The following is a 22,047-nucleotide window of genomic DNA, read 5'->3' as shown; positions in this document are numbered from 1 at the left end:
AACTGACTTTCTTAGTTGCATTTTAACAAATTATATTGTCCTAAATGTCATGAAATATGCTAAAACACACTTTTCCAGACTGCCCTAGTTTAGTAGTATGACTAATAAAGTCATACTGTCATACTGTCAATAAAGTCATTTTTCAGTTTGGTTTCACTTTATTTTTTATTTTTTATATCACCATGTATATTATCATGTGATATCATTATATTATAAATGTCTTATGATTCTGTAATTAACCCTATAAAGCCTGACATATGAAATACGGTAACACAATTCATTTTTAAAGGAACAGTATAATGAACCTTTAGACAGTTTTCATATGCGTTGAGTATCATATTTGATACATCAGGCTTTTATGGCTCATATAGTACAGTGAGAATGAAGCTCAGGAGGAAAAAACAGAGGGTCAAACAGGGATGCTGGAGATTATCAGTGCCTCAGGCTGTAAGCAGTGCGAAATGGATGGATGGACCCTGGGTCCAAAACACAATGAAACTTAATATATTTATGACACAGGGTTTGGAACCGTTTCTTATTGGATAACATCTGCATCCATACCATCTATTCTGACACTTTTCCCACATGCTTGTGCGTGTATCCAGAAAGTTGTTTATTTTTTTTTATTAATATTATACTGAACGTTGCAGCTAAATTGTCCCTACACTTTGACACAATTTTTATTGTTTTAAATCGTATTAATCTTATCTTTTATAAATATTATGTCACGTTTTTTACCCATCAAAAATAAGACACTCAGATTAAAAAAACAAAAACAAAACAAGCAGTTTGAAAACAATAAATCTTTATTAGCATATCTAATATGTAACCATTATTACATTAGATTTGTGCAACAGAAACATAATGTAACTAGTAGACCATTTCAGATATGGAAAATTAAATAACTTTTAAAATAGAGCCTTTGAATGTCTATATATAACAATCCCTATCATTTTGATTCTACGGTTCATACTGTAAGTGCAAGATTCAAAGAAGGAAGCTAAATAAGAAACATAATATACAATTATGATATACAAAAAACATAAATATGCACTACATTCTAAGTAGACATACTCTTCCAACAGAATAGAGGTAATACAGCAATCAAAGATGGTTCAAAAGATATTTTGCATCAGCTTCCACATCAGGTTTGGTATGATTATAATGGTAATAACACTTGAGTTAAGCTCAGCATTCACATTGTGCCTGCAATGTTTAGTGAATGATGATCTGAATGGGGACATACAGCTCGGAGGTCACTAAACATCTGCAAAATGGACATTTAATACAAAGAACCCAGATAATAAATAGCATTCTTCATTTTTGTCACATTTTCACACTTGCATTAACTTAGCAATTACATAATTTTTTGATTGTCCCGTAACCAGAAAGCATGGAATCTGTGAATAGATGTCAACAAAGAATGTAACATTAATCAATGACAATGAGCCTTTACTGTGAGTAAAACTTGTTTGGATGATAAACGGCACATGGAAGTGTGTGAGATCCTCTGATTACTTACATGACCTTCGAACCTATAATTCAGGAAAATCAAAGGCATTTAGAACAGTAAACTTGAACTTGTAAACCTTTCATAAAATACATTTCTGAAAGTAAGAGAAGCATTTTAGGGTTTGCCAACATTAGGGTTGATAACTTAGTGAAGAAGTCCAACAATTTACTTTGCAAACATTTAAAAATATAATGCAGTGAACAAAGAGAAGCCAAAAGATGCCAAAATTCATATTTGCATATGATGATGGTTTATCAGATGTACTGTGCTTAATTACTAAAGTCATAGGGATATATTGAACAGGTTTTTTTTTTTTTTTTTTTTTTAACATGCTGTATGGAGCCTTAAAGGTGATGTATGTAATTTGTTCAATATTAAAATAAATTCCTTTCCCAGATTATTTTTTTTAAACACTCAGAAATGTCAGCATGAATGAAAACATCACACTACCTAAGGCTGTATACTTTTATGACAGTTGCTTTTACAACATTTGTGATGGGGGTGGGACTATCCATTTGTCTGACCAAAGATAGAAGAAGGAGTGTTCAAGAAATCTTCTTGAAAACAGTCATTACTTTTGCAGTTCTGTTTGATGACAACAGTGGCACAGAATTTACATGCTATTAGGATTTGATGCATTTTTCCCTTTTTCATTCTAATGAGATCCAGTCATCTTGAGCCTTTAGTTCTCTTTTGGATTGGTTTTATTTGTTCCTCCTCTGATAGGATTGTAACCCAGTTACAACCTACACAAGCTTCTAAGTTATCATTCTTCTACTAGAGCAATAGGCAGCCATTACCAACAGAACAAGAGCTTTTTAATAGTAGAAGGAATGCCAGGTAGACCAGAAATAAATGATTGTCTTTTATATCCAATCATTGCACAGGAAAAAAGAAAAAGAAAAAAGGGCACCCTTGTGAAAAGAAAAGTGCAGTTCAGCATTCTTTTGAAAGGAGTAGACCTGCTTAAGTCGAAACTGAATGTTTACGGACACCTAATTGCATGTTAATTCCAATTAAATTAAAATTATTTATTAGCTTAAACGTGATTAGCTGAACTTAAGAGTTTTGTGATCCACTTAAATAGGACTTAAGTACATTTTTATATGTAATTTCATAATTATTTCTATTTCGTCTTTGAAATCTGGTTAATGTGCACTGCCAGATGTACAGTACTGGCAAACATTTATGGTAAACAAAAACATACTTTTAGGGCATTTCTTTTGAAACTTGTATGCGGTATTAATAAATATATTTGTCATTATCACACATTTGTAATGAAGAAGTTGCAATTTAGTGCATTTAAAATATATTAACTTTAAAAGTAATATCAAATATCACACTACAGTTAAAATTACAATCAAGTGCTTTACATGTGACTTAATGGCCTATATAAGTGGAAACATGAAAACAAGTGTAGTTCTGTAAAGCACGACAAAAGATGATTAAAACATGATTTACAATGTACACTTTAATATGAAATTATTACAAAGTGCCCCTTTTAAACGTACTTAAGTTTTGCAGCAGTCATGAAAGTGCGCTCTTATTAACTACACTTAAGTGGCTTTTATTTCATCAATATTATATTATCAGCAAATACAGTTTTTTAAAAAATAAATGTACTTTTAAGATTTGAAGTACACTACGTGTGCACATTCAATAAAATTAAGCACACTTCTTTTTTCACAAGGGCAAGAGAAAAGATTCCAGCTTTCCAGTATGATCACACACATTCGCCCATTACTTTTTCAGTCAACTGCTGAATGTCTGCTCCTGTGACTTTTCTTCAGTGCGGCCATGTTTCTTTGTCTATCTGGCAGATGTTTGGTTGAGTCCCAAAAACTGTTGCGTTCTAAGCGCTTTGTTTTCTTATAAAAGCACGCAAAAGCTGGACATTTACAGTACATGCTGTGACTTCAGGTTCAGCCCAGGTTTCTGTCCAGTGTAGGCAAACATGCCGATGGTTCTTTCTGAGGGAACAAACCCTCTCTGTTTCGGCTTTTTCAGCCAACAAGAAAGTCTCGATTGTACTCTCTCCGTCACGTCTTACACGAGTCTATCTCTCAGCACTGATCTTGTATCGGAGGATAAAGTAGGCGATGAGACGAAACGACACAAAGAAGATGCCCAGCACGATAAAGTCCAAGTAGAGCTTTGCATCCTCAACATCCAGCTCCTTCAAAATGGCTTCTGACTTCTGGAAGTGGCATGTCTCGTCTTTGTCGCAGTGCAGGTCCTCACGGTCAAGCCCGTATATGGACAGAATGACTCCTTCAAAACCATATCTGAAAGTCAGAGGATAACTGATTTAGAAAAGGACCACTTAAGATATCCAATGTTTTTGGTATACAATTTTGTTTTATTATACAGCTCAATGGAATACTTGTTTCTGATTGGTCAAATGCAGCATTCTGTTGTCAAATAGTTTGTGGTTAGTTTTGACCACTACACTAAGTCTACTACATTGTGCCTATATAGTTGCAAGTCTTTCATATCTCTTTGTACTTGCATAATACAATCATTTCAACTTGAATTGATATATCATGATAATTTATTTACTTATTGGTAATAAGTAGTAATAGTGAATAATCCTAATCTAAATCTCAATCAAACAATCACTATGATTAACCTCTTTATGATAAGTGTACTTCATCTTACATACTGTACTTAAAGACAACATGGCATTATATTTGTAGCACATTTGATCTTTGTCATGAGATGTAAAACATAATATTGAGCAGGAAATAATGTTATATATGTGAAGGAGTAAAACACACTTGTGAAAAAAGAAGTGTGCTTAATTGTATTGAATGTGCACTTGTAGTGTACTTCAAATCTTATATTCAAAACTATTACTTGTAGATTATATGATATTAATTAAATACAATGGACATAATGAAATAAAGTGAGTCCACTTTAATGACTGTTTCTTAACACACTTAAGCACACTTTTGTGTAAAATAAAAATAATTACTTTAAAGTAGCCTACATTTTAAACATTATGTTTTAGTAATATTTTGTCATGCTTTAAAGAAGTACACTTATTTTGATGTGTTGATTGAAATACTAAAGCATATGTAAAGTACTTGATTGTAATTTTAACTGTAGTTAACATTTAACTTATTTGATATTACATTTAAAGTTAATATATTTATATATAGTAAAAATGCAACTACTATCATTACAAATGTGCAATAACAAATTTATATGTCATGTTTAAATATATACAGTATCATACAAGTTTCATGTAGTTGTATGTAGTTAAAACATGTAGTTTTCAAAGAGTATATTATGTTTTACTATAAATGCTTGCCAATACATTCAGCACTTTAACATTTCAAAATTAACACAATTATGAAATAACATATAAAGATGTACTTAAGTCCTACTTAGGTGGGTCAAAAAGCACTCTTAAGTTCAGTTAATATAAAGTCTACATCTCTTTCACAAGGGCACATACAACTCTGTGAAACTGTGATATTGCTGGTTAATCATTTTGTCTTTAGGTATAAATAATTAAAGTAAGAATTTCTGTTCATGTACCTAATTTCAAATAATGCAGATGAATGATCTGGCACACAAAATCTATCATATCTTAATATTGAACTGAGCATTTCCTGAGGTTCCCTTACCTGACATAGGAAATGTATGACATCCATTGGAGGTATTTTGGGATGGTGTCAAAACTGACAAAGAAGCCTGAAAATAGTAGCACGGGGATGGCTGTCACAGGACCAACAAAAGTTGCTACCTGTGAAGGAAACACAATACTGCATCAGACAAAAGTGTACATTTTCTGTAAATGGCTTTGAAAATTGATTGATTGATTGATTGATAGATAATGAGGCAAATTATTTTCATAAAATCAAGTATATGACAGAACATTACAGGACGAGGCAAAAGTAGAGGCATCTACTTGTAATGACGTGGATGCTGCTCCTATCAGTAGTCCCAACGACTGTGCAACTAATGACGTGAGCGTCCCTAAAGCCAGGAAAAGAATGAAACGGACTGCATCTGAAGGTTGAGATGTCATCCAGTACACTATACTGCAGTACGCCACTGGGAACACAACCTGTGAGGCAGAAAGGAAGTATTTTGAAGAATCTCCTTTCAAAGAGAAAACTAACAATTTGACTTTTTGTTCATAAGTCAATGCCAATCATGGAGTGACTGAAACCTTTTTTCATGCTCAAACAGCAATATTACACACTTGTAAAATGTAAAAAAAAAAGCATAATAGGATCCAAAAAAAACAACAACAAAAAAACATTTTTGTCATCCCAAATGTTCAAGATCTTTTTTTTTCTAACTGAAGAATATTTCTTGTAGAAACGCTAGAGAATATTTCTGATGGGGAAACGCAAAGCCCACTTATGTAATGTTGCAGCAGGATTTGTCTATATTGTGCAAATAGTGGTTTGACCTGAAAAGCAAATCCTCTTGAAGCTCCAATAACAAGTTTATGCCATAACCATCTTAGTGATTCCCCTTATTGTTCCATTTTTATCCTGTTATGTGTATGTACTCTGAAGATATCCCTTTCTAAACCTTATTCTTATCCACTATGTGAATCATCCCAAAAGAGCAAGCTACTTTTCAAGAGAAAACCTCATGTTTTATTTGTTCCATGTTACCTGAAACGGGACGTCCGCCATTGTTTTGGCCAAGTAGTACGCCTTTAGACTGTACCAGTAATTTAGATGTTCTCTCAAAAAGACGCCCATCTCAAGTGGAACTACAATAACAGTCAGAAAGAACAGATTAGCTTACGTAGAATGTAAATATCAAGTTAATGATCATGTTTTTTCACATACAAGAATAGTGTTACAAAGTAAAGTAAAAGTGCATCAAAGTCTTTCTTGTATGAAGAATATAATGGACCTTTTTACACAAATTTCACAGACTCACAGGTGAGAACGGTGGGCATCAAAGCTGCGAACATGAGGAACAACATGGAGAAGAACAGGAAGCCAGAGTTGCTAAGGACTTTCTTGGCCTCATTGCCAATGCCCAGGTATAACAGACCAATGAGGATTCCAATCCCAAGATGAGATATTATGCGCAAGTGAGTCAACACCTGAACAGAGAAGAATCATTTTCAAATCAAGCTTTTGTTCATTCTGATTGTACATGTACAATTCAATGGTTTATGAATTGCAATACTGAACTGGAAAATAATTTGAATTTAGGGAGCAAACAGGATACATGTATTTTAAATCTAATTTAAATGTTATTAAGTAGAATTAAAATATAATGACATTCTGATGAATTTCAGGTTCTTAATGATAACCGATCAATATGAAATTCCTATGTAATCATGCACACAATATGAGGTATTTCCAAAAGCAATGGTGATTTGTGTTCCATTTATATATATTTCATTACATTTGCAAGCCCAACCATTGAGTTTAAAAAACTATCATTTAAAAATGTAAAACAACGGTTGGGTTTGTCCATATTTTACCCAAACATGGGTTGAAACTACCCAGCATTTTTTAGAGTGTAATAATAATAATAATAATAATAATAATAATAATAATAATAATAATAATAATAGAAAACACTTTATTTCCCAGACTGACACAATTTGGACAATTTCAGCAGTTGTTAAACTGTTAAAAATCTTTGAATTGCAATTCAGTATATTCCAGTGAAAAGTAATCCATGACCTTGCTACTATTATTGAAACGTAATTGGGTTTAAACGTAGTTTTTATTCACATCATTATATGATAATGATGTTTAAAGCATGTTCTGATTTTGCTGAGTTAGATGCGTTCCTGGGATAATATATTTTGTTGATCATGGAACAAAATTCCTGTCCAAAAATGTAGTCCTAAACAAAATCCACTCCCCTAAACCTAACCCTACCCATAAGTTCTCCATGTTTAAACAGCTGATGCTCTTTATGACATATTAGGCTGTGCTGTGTATGTGTCACTAAACGTCCCCACTAGGTGGCGGTGCAGCTTACCGAGTCTCTCAGGATGCTAAGAAAAGTTCTTTTGAAAAGGATGCAAAACTGCGTCAAGCAGCTGGCAGAAAAACTATGGCAACCCTCCGACGATGAAGAGTCCTAAAGAAAATAGGATAAATTATTACATCTCTTGTGTGCTAAATTATTTGAGCCAAAAATACAGAGATGCATATCTCTCATATGACGTCACACCCACTGCATCATGTTACATAAAGGCTTCACATGTTTCTATACATACCTCATCAGATGGTCTGTGCCACAGGAAGGGGTTATGGACCCCATTACCATTCATTTCACTTCTGTAGTCTTTCTCACACTTCCATTCCTGAACAGCCTTCACCAGCCGAGCCGTCTGGTCACCATATTCACCAGAGGCCACCTCCATTACTGGAGAAACGAAGAAAATACTCTCAGACTCTGTTGAGCTGCAACATGTATTGAGAATGCAGGTGCGTTTTCATTCTCTGGATTATGCTCAGTATATTATTTATTCATGTATAGATGGCGTCCAAAAATAACATTTTGCATCTGTCTGGAAAACGTAAAAAAAAAAAAAAAAAAAAAAAAAACTGTAACAGAAATGAAAATATATAATAAAATGCATCCTTGCTGAATATAAGTATTTACTTCTATATTTTTTTTTTCAGGATTCTTTGATGAATAGAAATTTCAAAATAACAGCATTTATTTCTTTATTTTATATATATGAAGAGTTCAGATGCAAAAGCCTCTAAGTGCCTTCTGAAATTTTCTTCTAAAATGATAATTTTTATCAAGCTTGTATATTTAAATTCAGTAATTTCACTTAAATAGTACTGAAAATTACCTATTATTTGTCATTTTTGTGAAATTACTGAACTTAAATATACAAGCTTGATAAAAATTATCATTTTAGAAGAAAATTTCAGATGGCACTTAGAGGCTTTTGCATCTGAACTCTTCATATATATATATATATATATATATATATATATATATATATATATATATATATATATATATATATACAGTATATATATATATATATATATATATAATAAATGCTGTTCTTTTGAAATTTCTATTCGTCAAAGAATCCTGAAAAAATGTATCACAGTTTCTATGAAAACATTAAGCAGCATTAATAATAAGAAATGTTTCTTGAGCAGCAAATCATCATATTAGAATGATTTCTGAAGGATCATGTGACACTGAAGATTGAAGTAATGATGCTAAAAATTCAGCTTTAAATCACAGGAATAAATTCTTTCAAATTGTAATAATACTTCACTATATAAGCCTTGGTAAGCAGGAGACTTCATGAAAAACATAAAAAAAAGCATACCAACCCCAACATTTTGAATGTCTTTATTACCTGAATAATTAAATAATTCATTAAAATTGTTTCTGACGGTAAATTTTCACTTAAAGCTACACTGTGTAACTTTTTTAGTTGATTCTTAGCAAAAAACACTTAGTTCTTTCAAAAATATATGTGCTCATTAATGTATATTTACTTCTTTCAAGTAATAAAGTATTCTCTTAAGTTTATAATCTGCCATTGAAAGTACATACGGGTGTGGGGTTCGAATGCCGGTCGCCATGTGATTTCCATCTTGAAACTACATTAGCCAAAGAGGGGCATACCTGTAAATTCAAGCTTCGCATTTTGCGTTTTTCACTCAGGTACACCGTGACGAATGCCAGGGGGAGATTACTCGCGAGCTCGCGAGTGCCGGCAGATTTGAAAGATAGTGTGGTGTGTGTGTGTGTGTGTGTGCGTGCGTGCGTACTCACATTTGAAAGAGAGAATTAAAACGTCAACGCGACAGACAAATCAGCAAGACCATAGTCAATATTGGAGTAACTTTTCCCAGATGGAAAGAGCTCATGAGGAGAAAAGATTTTAAAACGGACGCCGAGGTTGCCTGCTTTCTTCTCGACAGGTAATTCAGCCTGTTGTAATTCATTTGTGTAAATTCAAAGTTTTATAGTTGCTTGTCTAACCATAGCATGGTTGTGCATAATGCCAGAACGACCTCTAGTATAACTTCATCCTCGCGTCAATGGGGAAAAAGTATTGTTTACCTTGTAACATAAATCTGTGCTGCGACAGATCACAGGTAATGAATAGTTTTAAAGGCGCAATTTTTTAAGCTATATAAAAAAAAGGACACTGTAAATTTTAGTTATTTTTAATTGCTTTTACTTTGTACACATTGTAACGTTAGCCTAATCTGATTATGCTGGGATAGCCGATTCCAAGGGTGACGTTTACCTCCTGACATCTGTCCTGTAGTTTTATTCATTTTAGACGTATTGTTTATTATTGTCATGGACGAAGTCGATAACTGGAAGCCATGTTAATCTTGGAATAATACGGCCACCGTAGGAGTGAAAACGCCCTCGGAATTGAGAGGAACAGAAACTAATATTCACTGGGTAGTCATATACAATTTCACCGCTAGATGGGGGTAAAAATCACACAGTGTAGCTTTAAGTAAAAGTAGAAATTAGTAGATGCGCAATGTCAGATGTGATTCACTCGTGTAACTTCTGAAAGCAAGGGTCCAGCAATTCCCGAAAAAAGTTGATTTATTTATTTGTTTGTTCATTAGGACCTCTGTATACTGAGACTGTCATGTTCTTACCGAAGTCTGCAGGGTTGTGATAGGTGGGACAGTTGAGTCCCAGTTCTCTGAGATGCGGGATTAAGCTTAACACTCTTCCTCTGTAAATACACTGGCCTTGACTGAGGACATACAGCTGGAGAAACAAACACACCAAGAATGAGGTGCAACAGCCAGGCAGTGTTTAGCATAACAGAATGCATTAAAAACCTCAAAAACACAAATCAGAGTAATAAAATGGTGATCACCTTATCAAAGAGCTCAAAGACTTTAGCGCTGGGCTGGTGGATTGTGCATATGACTGTCCGTCCACCCCGAGCGAGAGCCTTCATCAGCGAGACCACCTGGAAGCAGGAGGAGCTGTCCAGTCCACTGAAGAGAGAAAACAACAGTCAGAACCTTCTTGTGGTGCGGCAGTGGCACATATTTCCAAGCTGTGGTGCTCCGATGCAGACAAGGTTCAAGTCTGTACCGATTATTATGTACCGATTCCCTTTCCTCCTCTTTCTTTTTTCTAAGAAATTCCTGTTAAAATATATATATATAAGATGTTTTTTAGCGTGCTCATGCATTACAATTTCTGTTTTATCTATACTGTCTATAACATATTTCCTTTGTGTGTCACTGCCATTTTACTATGAAGAAAATGAGAGGATGCGCATGAATTAATAAAGATCTGTTGGCTCAAAATGTGGTTATCGGCAGTTATACCTCTAATATCATGCGCCGTGATAAAAAAATCCTCAAAATGTAGCTTTTGTCAGGGCAGTATATGCTTTCTCATATCAAAGCCTTATGTCCGCTTTAAAGGAATAGTTCACTGAAAAAGAAAAATTCTGTCATCATTTACATAATTTAAGTTGTATCTTCTTTTGTGTTCAACAGAAGAAAGAAATACATTCAGGTTTGAAACAACTTGATGGTGAGTAAATGAAAATTTTTTATTTTTAAGTGAACTATTCCTTTAAAGCATCCTCTGTGACGGCCGAGAAACCACGCAATGGTTTAACGTAAACCGTAAAATGGGCTGATGATGCAATATGGCTGTGTGCATTGTCCTATTTGCCAAGTTTAAGGGTCCAGCATACCTCTAATATCACAGCCTTATGTCCGCTTTAACCCTGTCACGTTTTCATGGACTTTTAGTTTGTTTTCATGGACTTTCAGGTTGTTTTCACCTTCATCACTGTCTTCAACTGTTTAGTTAATTATCAATATCATCATTAGTTCAGTGTCTGCACCTGTCTAGTATAATCAGTTCATTTGTAATCATCGTCATCACCTGTTCTGTTCTCATCATCTGTGTATTTTAGTTCTCCCTTCTCACTCTTCAGTTGTTGGTCAATGTTTGTGTTAGCACTCTGTTTGTGCACTTGCACACAGTTCCGTGTATTCTTCAGTTTAAATAAATATTGAGTGTTTTGGATCTCTGCCTGGAGCCTCATCTTCTTCTACCCTGAGACGTTACAAACCCATCCTCTGTGGCGGTCGTGAAATGGGCGCCATACGGCTGTGTGCTGATAAAAATCTAAAATTTGTATTTTCGTTACAGCAGTTTGTCTAGTACACGGATGAGTCCAGCTACTTATTAGTTTGTCTTTTTTTTTTTTAAGCGTAAGCCTCCCTTCATATCTAAAGGCCTTAATGCATGTGGCTCTGCTCGCAATAAGCGCTGTTAAATCTGAAATCTGTGGTTTAATTTTGAGCAAAAAGACTCATTTTGAGGGTGTAGAACGCACATGATGAAGATGATGATTTTAATGAAGTAGCAAACTTAGGGGAATCACAAACACGTTCAACACAAACAAGTAATCACAAACCATAGTAACTAATGAGAACTGATACAGACATGACAGAAACTGAACTAAACTAAACATAACTGTGACGATAGACAGTATACATGTGGAAAGTTCCTCGTGCGCACAAAATAGTTTCTAGTGAGCACACAAAAGTTTCGCATGAGCACCGAAAGTCTGTATATGTTTTTATTTTTGCAAATTAAGTACCTTTAGGGGCTCCGTATTAAATCAAAAAAAAAAAAAAAAAAAAAAAAAAACTTCATTTAACCCTAACTATTTTCAGCTAGATGCCAAGGCAACATTTCTCATTTTCATTTAGTTTAACTTTATTTTCTAAAATAACTACAACTGAAAATAACGACAACAACAACAAATAATAACAAAAACTACATATACCTATTTAACTAATAAGAATGACAAAGACACAAGAAAATTACTAAAACTTTTAACTAAAATCAAAATGAAAACAGAAGATTTTAAAACTAATTAAAAACTACAATAATATCTAAATGATTCTAAAATAACACTGATATTACTTATTTTTGTATATACTATATTATAATTTAGCAATACTTCTGCAGTATATAACAATATGTCCTTGCAATATCACTTAAGTGCTCATGTCAGTGGGCTAGACAAGGTTAAAGAGGTGAGATTAAATCATAATCTTGACCTCGCTCTATCCATATTAGACACTGGATAAAGTGGAAGATTAAGTGTCCATTTTAAAGGACAGGATAATACTTTAGTAGCTGTCAATTTAGCAGTGCATTCAAATAATATCATAGCACATGCTACACACAATTTGCTGATTGGATATTTATCTAATGCACAGGGAAATATTATTCATTTGAGCCATTAAAGTGTCCACTTAACCAAACACAACTCTGTAACATCACATTAATGATAATGGTCCTGCTCTTATGCAACCTATAGAAGCTGATGCCACATGTTTTGATTTCCATGAAGGAGAATCTGTTTGTCCTTGATAAGCATGGCAATCGTATAAATGCGATTTACAAAGTATTGTTTTAAGCCGAATTGATTCTCTGGAGAGCGCAAACTAAAGTCATTTCGGCTTAAAACAATACTTTGCAAATCGCATTTATTTACTCTCCCGGGGTTTTACCCTCTAAGAACAAAAACGACTCTCTGATTCTCTGGAGAGCGCAAACTAAAGTCAGAGAGTCGTTTTTGTTCGTAGAGGGTAAAACCCCGGGAGAGGAATGAAAGCTTAATAGAGTCCGTAGAGACCAGGTCTCAACTGTCCAACAATATCCCATCTGGGCAAAGCCTGTAAGTGAATATGCAATGAAATTGCATTCGCACATTACAAGGACAGAACAGAGAAGCCTCAAATGGGTAACAGCTTTTCAACAAGAGATATATTTGTCTCAGGAACGTCATTTAGTGGAGTCGATTTGATGGTTCGCTTCATGGCCATGCATTATATATCACTGTAAACATGTTTTTTAATTTTTAATTTTATTTTAGTGGTAAAAGACTGTTAACGGTAAGTTGCCTTATTATATACAGTGGAAAAACTGTAATGGATCCAATGGGACATTTCATGATATTTTACTGTAAAATACTGTTAAATGTGCAGATTTCGGAAGTAAAAACAATCAATCCTCTTAGAATTTACAGTGAAAAAGCATAAACTGACATTCTCACAATTCCCTGTGTGACACTTTACATTTGATGGTATTTAATTTAAATAGTTATTTTCCTGATAGTTTTTGTTATAATTTATGTAATGTTACATCTTATTTTGTTAAATGAATGTTTCTTGTATTATTTTAGTGTCATGTGTGTTACCATGATGGTGTTTTGTGTTTGTGTGCATTACACTTCTATCTAAATGTATGTATTTATTTCAGCTTGTTCATCATGTGTCTCTTTTACCACCATTATTATTATGGTGGTTATCAGTATATTATACATGTAAACAATGATTTTATTACTTTAGATGGAATAGTAACATTATATCAGTTAAATATGCAGTAAGAGATTTCTGAGAAAAGCGGTTGAGAGTGGATCGGACAGAGCACCACAACACACTTGTAGCCAATCAGCAGTTAGGGGCGTGTCCACTCATGATGGGGGAGGGGAGAGAGTGAGCAAGAGAGACTGTAGAAAGAGAGATGGCTGAGAGACATTACAATAGAGAAAAGGTCAGAGGAATACCACTGGAAAAAAAGGGGTTAAGATCAGCTTTAGAACCCGCATTAATATTAGAAAAGCTTTCCAGCGCTGGAGAGACCTAAACGGCAAGGCCTTAAAAAATGCAGAGGTTGTGTTGTTTCTGCTCCAGACGTGAGTAACATTGGTTTTGCTGTTTCACAGAACCAAGATATGCTGTTGTTGTAATGTTAGCTATAGTAACAGGACAGTTTGGAGTGTCATTGCATTATTTTGAAGCATTATTTTGATTCACTTCAGCTATGGTAAAGAGTCATCCACTCTTGCATTGCATGTGCATGCATTTTAGGGGTGGAGCAATGAAGGGAGGGGTGTGTTTGTTTCAGCTGGTATCAAATATCAACAGTCTTTCTAAGAAATCGCCTACTGCACCTTTAATGAATATATAGATTTTTTAATGCAAATTTAAGGTCAGGTGCATAAAACCTAAAATGTTCCTGCTGTTCTTTTTACGGCAACCACAACTGCTTTTTTTTATTTGTTGTTATTCTATTTTTTTTGTTACAGTGTAATGTGTGCACATGGAGGGGGCTCACCTGGTGGGCTCATCAAAAAACATGACGGGCGGGTTGTTGACGAGCTCCAGGGCGATGGCCAAACGCTTCCTCTGGCCTCCGGACAGATTGGATGTGCGCGTCTTGGCACATTCTAACAAGCCGAGTGCAGTCAGGATTTCCCGTACCTAGAACGACAGCATGTCATGTGGAATAAGGACAGGAATAAGGACATACATATCTACACTACAGGTGAAAAGTTTGTGGTCTGTAAGAATTGTAAATGTGTTTTTTTTTTGGGGTTAAGCCTGCTCCCCAAGGTTTGCATTTATTTGATCAAAGTACAGTAAAACTGTTATACTGTGAATTATTAGTATTTAAAATAGCTTTTTTTTGTGTGTGTGTGTATTTTAAGTATAATTTATTCCTGTAATGTAAAGCTGAATTGTCAGCATCATTACTCCAGTCTTCAGTGTCACATTATCCTTCAGAAATCATTATAATATGCTGATTTGCTGCTCAAGAAACATTTCTTATCATTATCAAAGTTGAATGTTAAACAATAGTGCTGCTTATTATTTTTGTGCAAAATGTGATACTTTTTTTATGCTACTTTGATGAATAGAAGGATAAATGAAACAGAATTCTAGTGTGACAATGTATTAGTCTTTACTGCCACTTTTGCTCAATTTAATGCATCCTTGCTGAATAAAAGTATTAATTTCTTTCAAAAAAAAAAAAAAAAAAAAAAAGTACAACATTTTGAACGGTAGTGTACATGTTAACTGTGAGTTCACCAATTAGGACATATTCCTGGAACAGCATCCGTGTCGTTCATGCAACAACATTATTATAAGCCAATCAAGTCATGTTTAAGGCACCCATGGCTGACCTTTAGCATAAAGATTAGGCTGTACGTACATAACCGGGTGAGAAACTTCACACGCCTCTCGCTTACCATTTCACGTTTGCCTTCATCCTTTTCCTGGAGTTTGAGATTAGCTGATACCTGAGCAGGGAGAGTGAGTGGTTTAGATCATGATGAGCATTAGCCGATTCAACTACAGCTAACAGGGATTTGCATTAACTTAACAACACAACAACTGCAATTACATGAGACATATTCCTGTGAAACTAGCTGTGACAGCTAATTACATGTTTGTTTGTTTGATTTAGTTTGTGTACGTTACATTTACCATGAGGTAATGTTATGCTATTGCAATTAAAAATGTTATTTTCTTAACTAAATATTAACAAATATGTTACATTCAAACAACAAAGGTTACATTCAATACATGGTGTAAAACTAATTTTATGTATTACTTGGAGTAATTTGGGTTACACTTTATTGTAAGGTGTCATTGTTACAGTGTAATTATACATGTAAGTACTGAGTAATATGTACTTACTATAGGGTTAGGGTAGGATTAGGATTTGGTTGAGGGTTAGTTGCATGTAATTAATCATAATTTACTGTTATTACTATGGTAAGTACATGTAACATGTAACAAGGACATTATAAAATAAAGGGTCCCACTTTATATTAAGTGGCGTTAAGTACTATGTACTTACATAAAAAAATAAGTACAATGTACTTATTGTGTTCATGTTGTATTGTAAAACACTTTTGCTGCTATTGAGGTGTGATACGGGTAAGGTTAGGGACAGGTGTGGTGGATTGGGTAGGTTTAAGGTGTAAGGGAAGGGTCAACTGTGTAATTACAAATGTAATTACATAAATGAATTACAGCTGTAATTACATGCAGGAATTTTTAAAATGTAAGTACAATGTAAAAACATGTAGTTACACAATAAGTACATTGTATCAAATGATTAATTTCAATGTAAGTACATGTAAGTACATAGTACTTAAAGCCACTTAATATAAAGTGGGACCAAATAAAGTGTTACCGTAATTTGTACTTTACTTGAGCACTACTTAAAGTAAATACTTGTGCAAGGGGAAACAATATTTACTCTTCATAATTTCATCTACCCTGGCGAAAAAGAAGTGTGCCGTACTCAATGTGCACTTATAGTGTACTTCAAATCTTAAAATGATATATTCTTAAATGTACAGAAATACCATTGAAATAAAATGTATGTTAAAGTGTACTTCTTTTTCACAAGGGCAGACCTTCAGAGCAGACATTAGTTTACTTGTCATCATGTCTGACAATTAATGTAAATTTTACAGGACATCTTTTCAGTTCAGCGTAATATCCGGTGTCAGAGCCATAGACAGTCATGACAAATTGCATTGTTTGATTAATTCATTTTCCTGAATAACTCTGAAAATGCTTATAGTTAGAATTGTATATGTATAAATAAATGTGGAAACTTAGCTATAGATACTTGAGACTTTTAATTGAATGGGGATTACAGCATGTGCTAATGCAGCTCAATGAGATGATCTCAGCAGACACGTACCATCATGGCCTCCTGTACGGTGAGGTGTGGCAGTAACATGTCGTCCTGCATGATGTAGCAGGACACTTTCCTAAAAGATCGCAGATCTCTGGGATGCCCATTTATCAAGATCTCCCCCTTCATGCCTGTTTCCCTGTGTGATAAAGCACATCTTCACATATACTGTCTTTTGTAACGTCAACACATTTATAACCACCATTTCCTGAATCCGGATAAATGATCATGGTCTCCCCCACATGTCAAGTAATTGCTGTATTCATTCAGCATCAACACTGAGACATACTTCTTCAGGCATTCTTCATTTGTCAATTGCTTTGCATAAAAGTATCCGCAAAAAGAATACATTTAAATAAATAATGAACAGCTTCCAGTGGAAGATACAAAAAAAGAACCAAAATGTATAATGATTGTGCTGGACGTATCAACACTTTCATGGCAATTCGTAACAATTTTAGGTTCTGGCGAATTGGTGGCGAAATCGTATAAATACGTGTTCGTACAATCTGCTTATGCCCCACTAAGGGTTGGGTTTTGCACTCTTAGAAAAAAAGACTCCCCCTGAAATCAAAATGTAAATTTTTTAGCTTTTAGTATGAATATGTTAGCCTTAGGGTTATGAATAAGCTGGTGTGTTCCAAAACAATGACAAAATTCACATTTAGGAGATTCAAAACTTACAGTCTCTCACTTCCGCTAAAATGGATCACGGATTTTTATGACATCACATCTTCTGTCCAATCAAATGCTCTATAGAATCTAAAGCTCCGCCCCCTATGCTATAAATACCACCTGGTCAAAGCGACCGTTGACACGTCACGGAGCAATATGGGTTGAAGATGTGTGTTCGGTTGCTCAAACGCTCAAGTTTTATTCCGTTTTGTATGTTGGTTAAGAATGAAACGGCTAGAATTTATTCACAGCTCTACTGTTGAATCCAACGTATCATCAGCGCTCGGATTCGCTTCCATGGTGCTGTCAAGTACGACTTGCAGTCAGTGAGGTAAACTAAACGCTATTGGCTATGTGAAAAGGGGGAGGAGCCATTTAATATGTCCCGCCTTAGCTTCCTGTTTCAGTGGACATTACGTTAACGCATAATACAAAGCTGCGCGTTCCAAGGCACTTCAGTGCTTTAAAGAACCCTTTATGCCAAAAAGGTTCTACATGAGAAGAAATGTCTTAAATTATTGACAATACTGTCATGTTTAACTGGTTACCAATTTGCCTAAATGTAAAATAGTTAGTGTTGGATGCTTCATGTGGTCATACTAACCTATAACCCGCTAAAATGTTCATTAACGTAGACTTCCCAGCTCCCGATGGTCCCATGATGGCCACCAAAGCTCCGCTGGTAAAGTTCCCAGAGATCCCTTTCAGAAGAGTCTTGTAACCTGAAACAGGGTGGAACAGAGAAAGAGCCGTGTGAGAAACCTTCCACAGTCCGGACAATAAGCACAATGAACAACCTGAGCTGTTCCTCCCAATCATGAAATGAACCTGCCAAAATCCCATTCAAATTCTCCTGCTTACATAATGGTCAGTTTGTGATTGCAGGTGAAAAGGGTTATTTGTTTGTTCACTGTCGAGTTTCTGAAAATTTCCAGGTGAATGAACATATTTGCTGGTGTGAGTATCTATGGATAAACCCTGTTCTTACCTCAATCTGACCTGTTCCTTTCAGTGTACCTTTTTGTCTATAACTTTAAAAGAAAAATGGGTTGATGCTATAACCTTTCAACAATACCTATTCATTTTCTTTTGTCAAGGTGTATAATGCATTCTTCACCGTATTACGCTGCTTTGTGTGCAGATTTGTAAGCAACATTTCTCTGTGGGTTTTTGACTCATATACACTAGCCCCAAAGAGTATTTGAACGTTTACTTACTTAAAATGTATGAATTGTATTATTAGTAATGAAATGTAATCATTAGACAACAAGATGGACATTTGTCACATTTTATCAACTTTGTAATACAAGACTTTTTAACACAAATTAAAGTCATAAAATCATTCATGAAATGAAATGTGCTAACATATTCAAAAGAAATTTGATAACCTGATATCTAAAATAATGAAAATACAGGTTTGGATGTTTGAAACAAGCATGCAAAATGATAGAGAACAAGCATGTTTAACTGTGCTTTTGATTGGAAATCTTAAAGTTACTGAGATAAAGCAAAGTCCATTTTCAGGCAAGTCAGTTCACTCGCCAGACATCTTCATTCATGTAAGAATAAAAAGGAAAGATGTTGAAATCTTCTACTATGAAAAAAATTAAATAAAAACTACTGCTACTACATTTTAGTTTGAATTGTATAGCATTGTTTGTATATTTTTGGTCCATCCGACGCATATGCAAAGTGTAGAGCAAACTAGTGCAATTTATGTTTTATAAACTGAAAAATCTCTATTCATGAAACGTTTGCTTGAAATGTGGGATTGTGATATCTTTCATAGCATTATGTTATCTAATGCACTGACATTTGTACATTTTAAGTAAATAGTTTTTGGGACGATTATAAACCCTTGTGAAAAGAAGTGCGCTAGTAGTGTGCTTTAAATGTTGAAAATATATACTTTTTTTAAAACAACTGTAACTGCAGATAGTGTTTTGTGACAATGAAATAAAATGGCACTTAAGTGTAGGCCTACTTAAGAGTACAATTTCATGTTTTTTTAAACGCACTTAAGTTCAGTTTTAAAAAGTGCACTTTGTAATATTATCAAATTTTACTTTAAAGTAGTCAATAATTGTAGCCCTTAAAACTTATTTTGATCACAAAAAATGACACATTTAAACGTTTTTTTTTTTTTTCTGTGAACTTTGTTTCATGCCTTAAAATGGCTTGCATGTCTTTGGTTGCATGTCACTGCAGTTTTAAAGAGAACATTCTCAGCAATGGTGTTGACTTGTGAATTTGCACATGGTTTGTCTTAAGGCATATTAAAAACACTTAGCCAAATAAACAACATTAAAAGCTTCATTTTCACCACAGGGGGGCTTTAAAGTACATTTGAAATGTTTTACTAATCTTGTATCATGATTAAAAGAAGTACACTTATTTTGATGTGTTGACTAACATACTAAAGCGCATGTAAAGTGCTTGATTATAATTTTAACTGTAGAGTTATTCAATGTTACATTTTAATTTAATATATTTGAATTGTAACTTTTTCACAAATGTGTAATATTTGCAAATGACATTTAAGTTTCAATAGAAATGAAATTAAAATATATTTCAGTTTACCATAAATACTTGTCAGTATGACATAGAGCACTTTACTCATATTTCAAATACAATAGAGGTTTATTAACAATAGAAGTTTAGGTAACACTTTATTTTAGTGTCCTTGTTACATATATTACATGTATTTATCATAGTAATACCAATATAATTACATGCATCTAACCCTCAACCAAATCCTAATCCTACCCTAACCCTATAGTAAGTACATGTAGTCGATTAATATTACTCAGTACTTAAATGTATAATTACATTGTAACAATGACACCTTAAAATAAAGTGTAACCTAACTTTATTAAATTACACATAAAGATGCACTTACGTCTGACTCTAAAGTACAGCTAATTGCATTTAAAATAATTTTAAACTACAATACATTTTGCAATTAACATGCAATTAAGTGTGCGAATTAACTACATCCAGTTCACACTAAATGATACCTCCTGTTTTTTGTACTGAAAAGAGGACATCTACAGGTTGACCGATTGTAACCTGTTATTTATCCAGTATCTGAGGCTGAGATGCTAATCCAGTTGATTGCAGTGGCTGCCAGCTTAATTGGATTGTGCTTACAATCCGTCAGAGCAATACACAAATACCTCTGACCTTCTCTGTCCTCTTTTAGCGCAGGATCCCAGGGCTTCTCCCTCTGATCGTGCACTATAGTAACCCCACCAACATAGAGAGGTGCATCACACTATTTCTGAAATGGAAAGGCATGGTCTCTTGATGAAGCCAGCTGGTTAGCAGATAAAGGCAGGATGATTTTGCTTAGTGCACCTGATGTGCTGCATGTCAACAGAGGAGAGAGCTTTCCCTGGCCACGAGGGACAAGGGTTACTTTGAGTCACGATCAAGTGTGCAGGACGAAGAAATCGAAACAGAAATACTGGGAGGTATTGCTATATGATAACATCACTTCATTTGCACCACTACTTTAATTCTTCAAGTGTGACGTCATTTCGAACAAAATCAGGCCAAAACCAAGTTCTTCGGAGTTTGAAACAGCTTGCCAAAGTGAACTTTCCAGAAAATATTCAAATCGCTTGGCAAACACAAATTCCCATGACCTGTGGGGTTAGATGTAAGTTGACCGGTAGTCAAATGAAGTGCCGACAAACATTCACATCCTACTTAACCAAATCATTTAGAGCGTCAGCAATGCACTTAACAATCATGTTCATTTTGCATAGAGACTTCCATGATTATGAACCACAGTGAATAAAGTCGAGTCATTATGATTTCAGCCGCATCATTTTCATCCCCCCACAATTATCTAATGTATGACCGCTCTATGACTTAAACTTTCAGCTTTATATGACTTTGTCTTTTTCACCTTATTTTTAACAAAAGAGCAGGAACAGACATTTTTAACTTGCGCAAAGCTTCTTTCTTGCATACCAGTTATTTCAGCTGAACAAGAACAGTCAGTTGTGCTGCTTAATGTTGCAAACTGGTATTTGTCATCATTTTATTTTAATTTATCATACTCATAAACACACTGGTTTTTAGCACACTTAGTTTAACCATTAAGTGTACCTTTGCGGCAAATAAATCGGACTAATTGCATTTTCACAGGAAATAGTTTACTTATGCGATGAAGAATAAGGTGGACAGACTAAAACAAAACGGTTTATTCATTTTATGACTATATAAAAAACAGCAAAAAGCAAAAAGCAAAAACAAACTATAGAACCAGATCATACTGGCTACACAAACAAACAAGTACCACCGTATTATTATGATTTTTTATGGTTTACAGCGGTATACCTTAG

General features: G+C 34.4%; 1 protein-coding gene across 1 annotated transcript in view; it reads right to left on the bottom strand.

The window, feature by feature from the left end:
• Window positions 1-791: 791 nt before the first annotated feature.
• abcg1 (ATP-binding cassette, sub-family G (WHITE), member 1) overlaps window positions 792-22,047 on the bottom strand; it is a 32,665-nt gene continuing 11,409 nt past the window's right edge. The window contains exons 3-15 of the mRNA XM_079885857.1: window positions 18,300-18,417; window positions 17,027-17,159; window positions 15,555-15,605; window positions 14,639-14,784; window positions 10,350-10,473; window positions 10,123-10,237; window positions 7,731-7,879; window positions 7,490-7,591; window positions 6,425-6,593; window positions 6,151-6,251; window positions 5,430-5,588; window positions 5,146-5,264; window positions 792-3,798 (exon numbers count right to left, since the gene is read on the bottom strand). Coding sequence (XP_079741983.1) covers window positions 3,570-3,798; window positions 5,146-5,264; window positions 5,430-5,588; window positions 6,151-6,251; window positions 6,425-6,593; window positions 7,490-7,591; window positions 7,731-7,879; window positions 10,123-10,237; window positions 10,350-10,473; window positions 14,639-14,784; window positions 15,555-15,605; window positions 17,027-17,159; window positions 18,300-18,417 — 1,715 coding nt within the window. The 3' untranslated portion in view covers window positions 792-3,569. The remainder of the gene's footprint in view (window positions 3,799-5,145; window positions 5,265-5,429; window positions 5,589-6,150; window positions 6,252-6,424; window positions 6,594-7,489; window positions 7,592-7,730; window positions 7,880-10,122; window positions 10,238-10,349; window positions 10,474-14,638; window positions 14,785-15,554; window positions 15,606-17,026; window positions 17,160-18,299; window positions 18,418-22,047) is intronic.

Source organism: Squalius cephalus (assembly GCF_949319135.1).
Source record: "Squalius cephalus genome assembly, chromosome: 11".
NCBI classification, from domain to species: Eukaryota; Metazoa; Chordata; class Actinopteri; order Cypriniformes; family Leuciscidae; genus Squalius; species Squalius cephalus.
The sequence above is the reverse complement of the archived record's forward strand: the minus strand, read 5'-3'. Positions and strand labels throughout refer to the sequence as shown.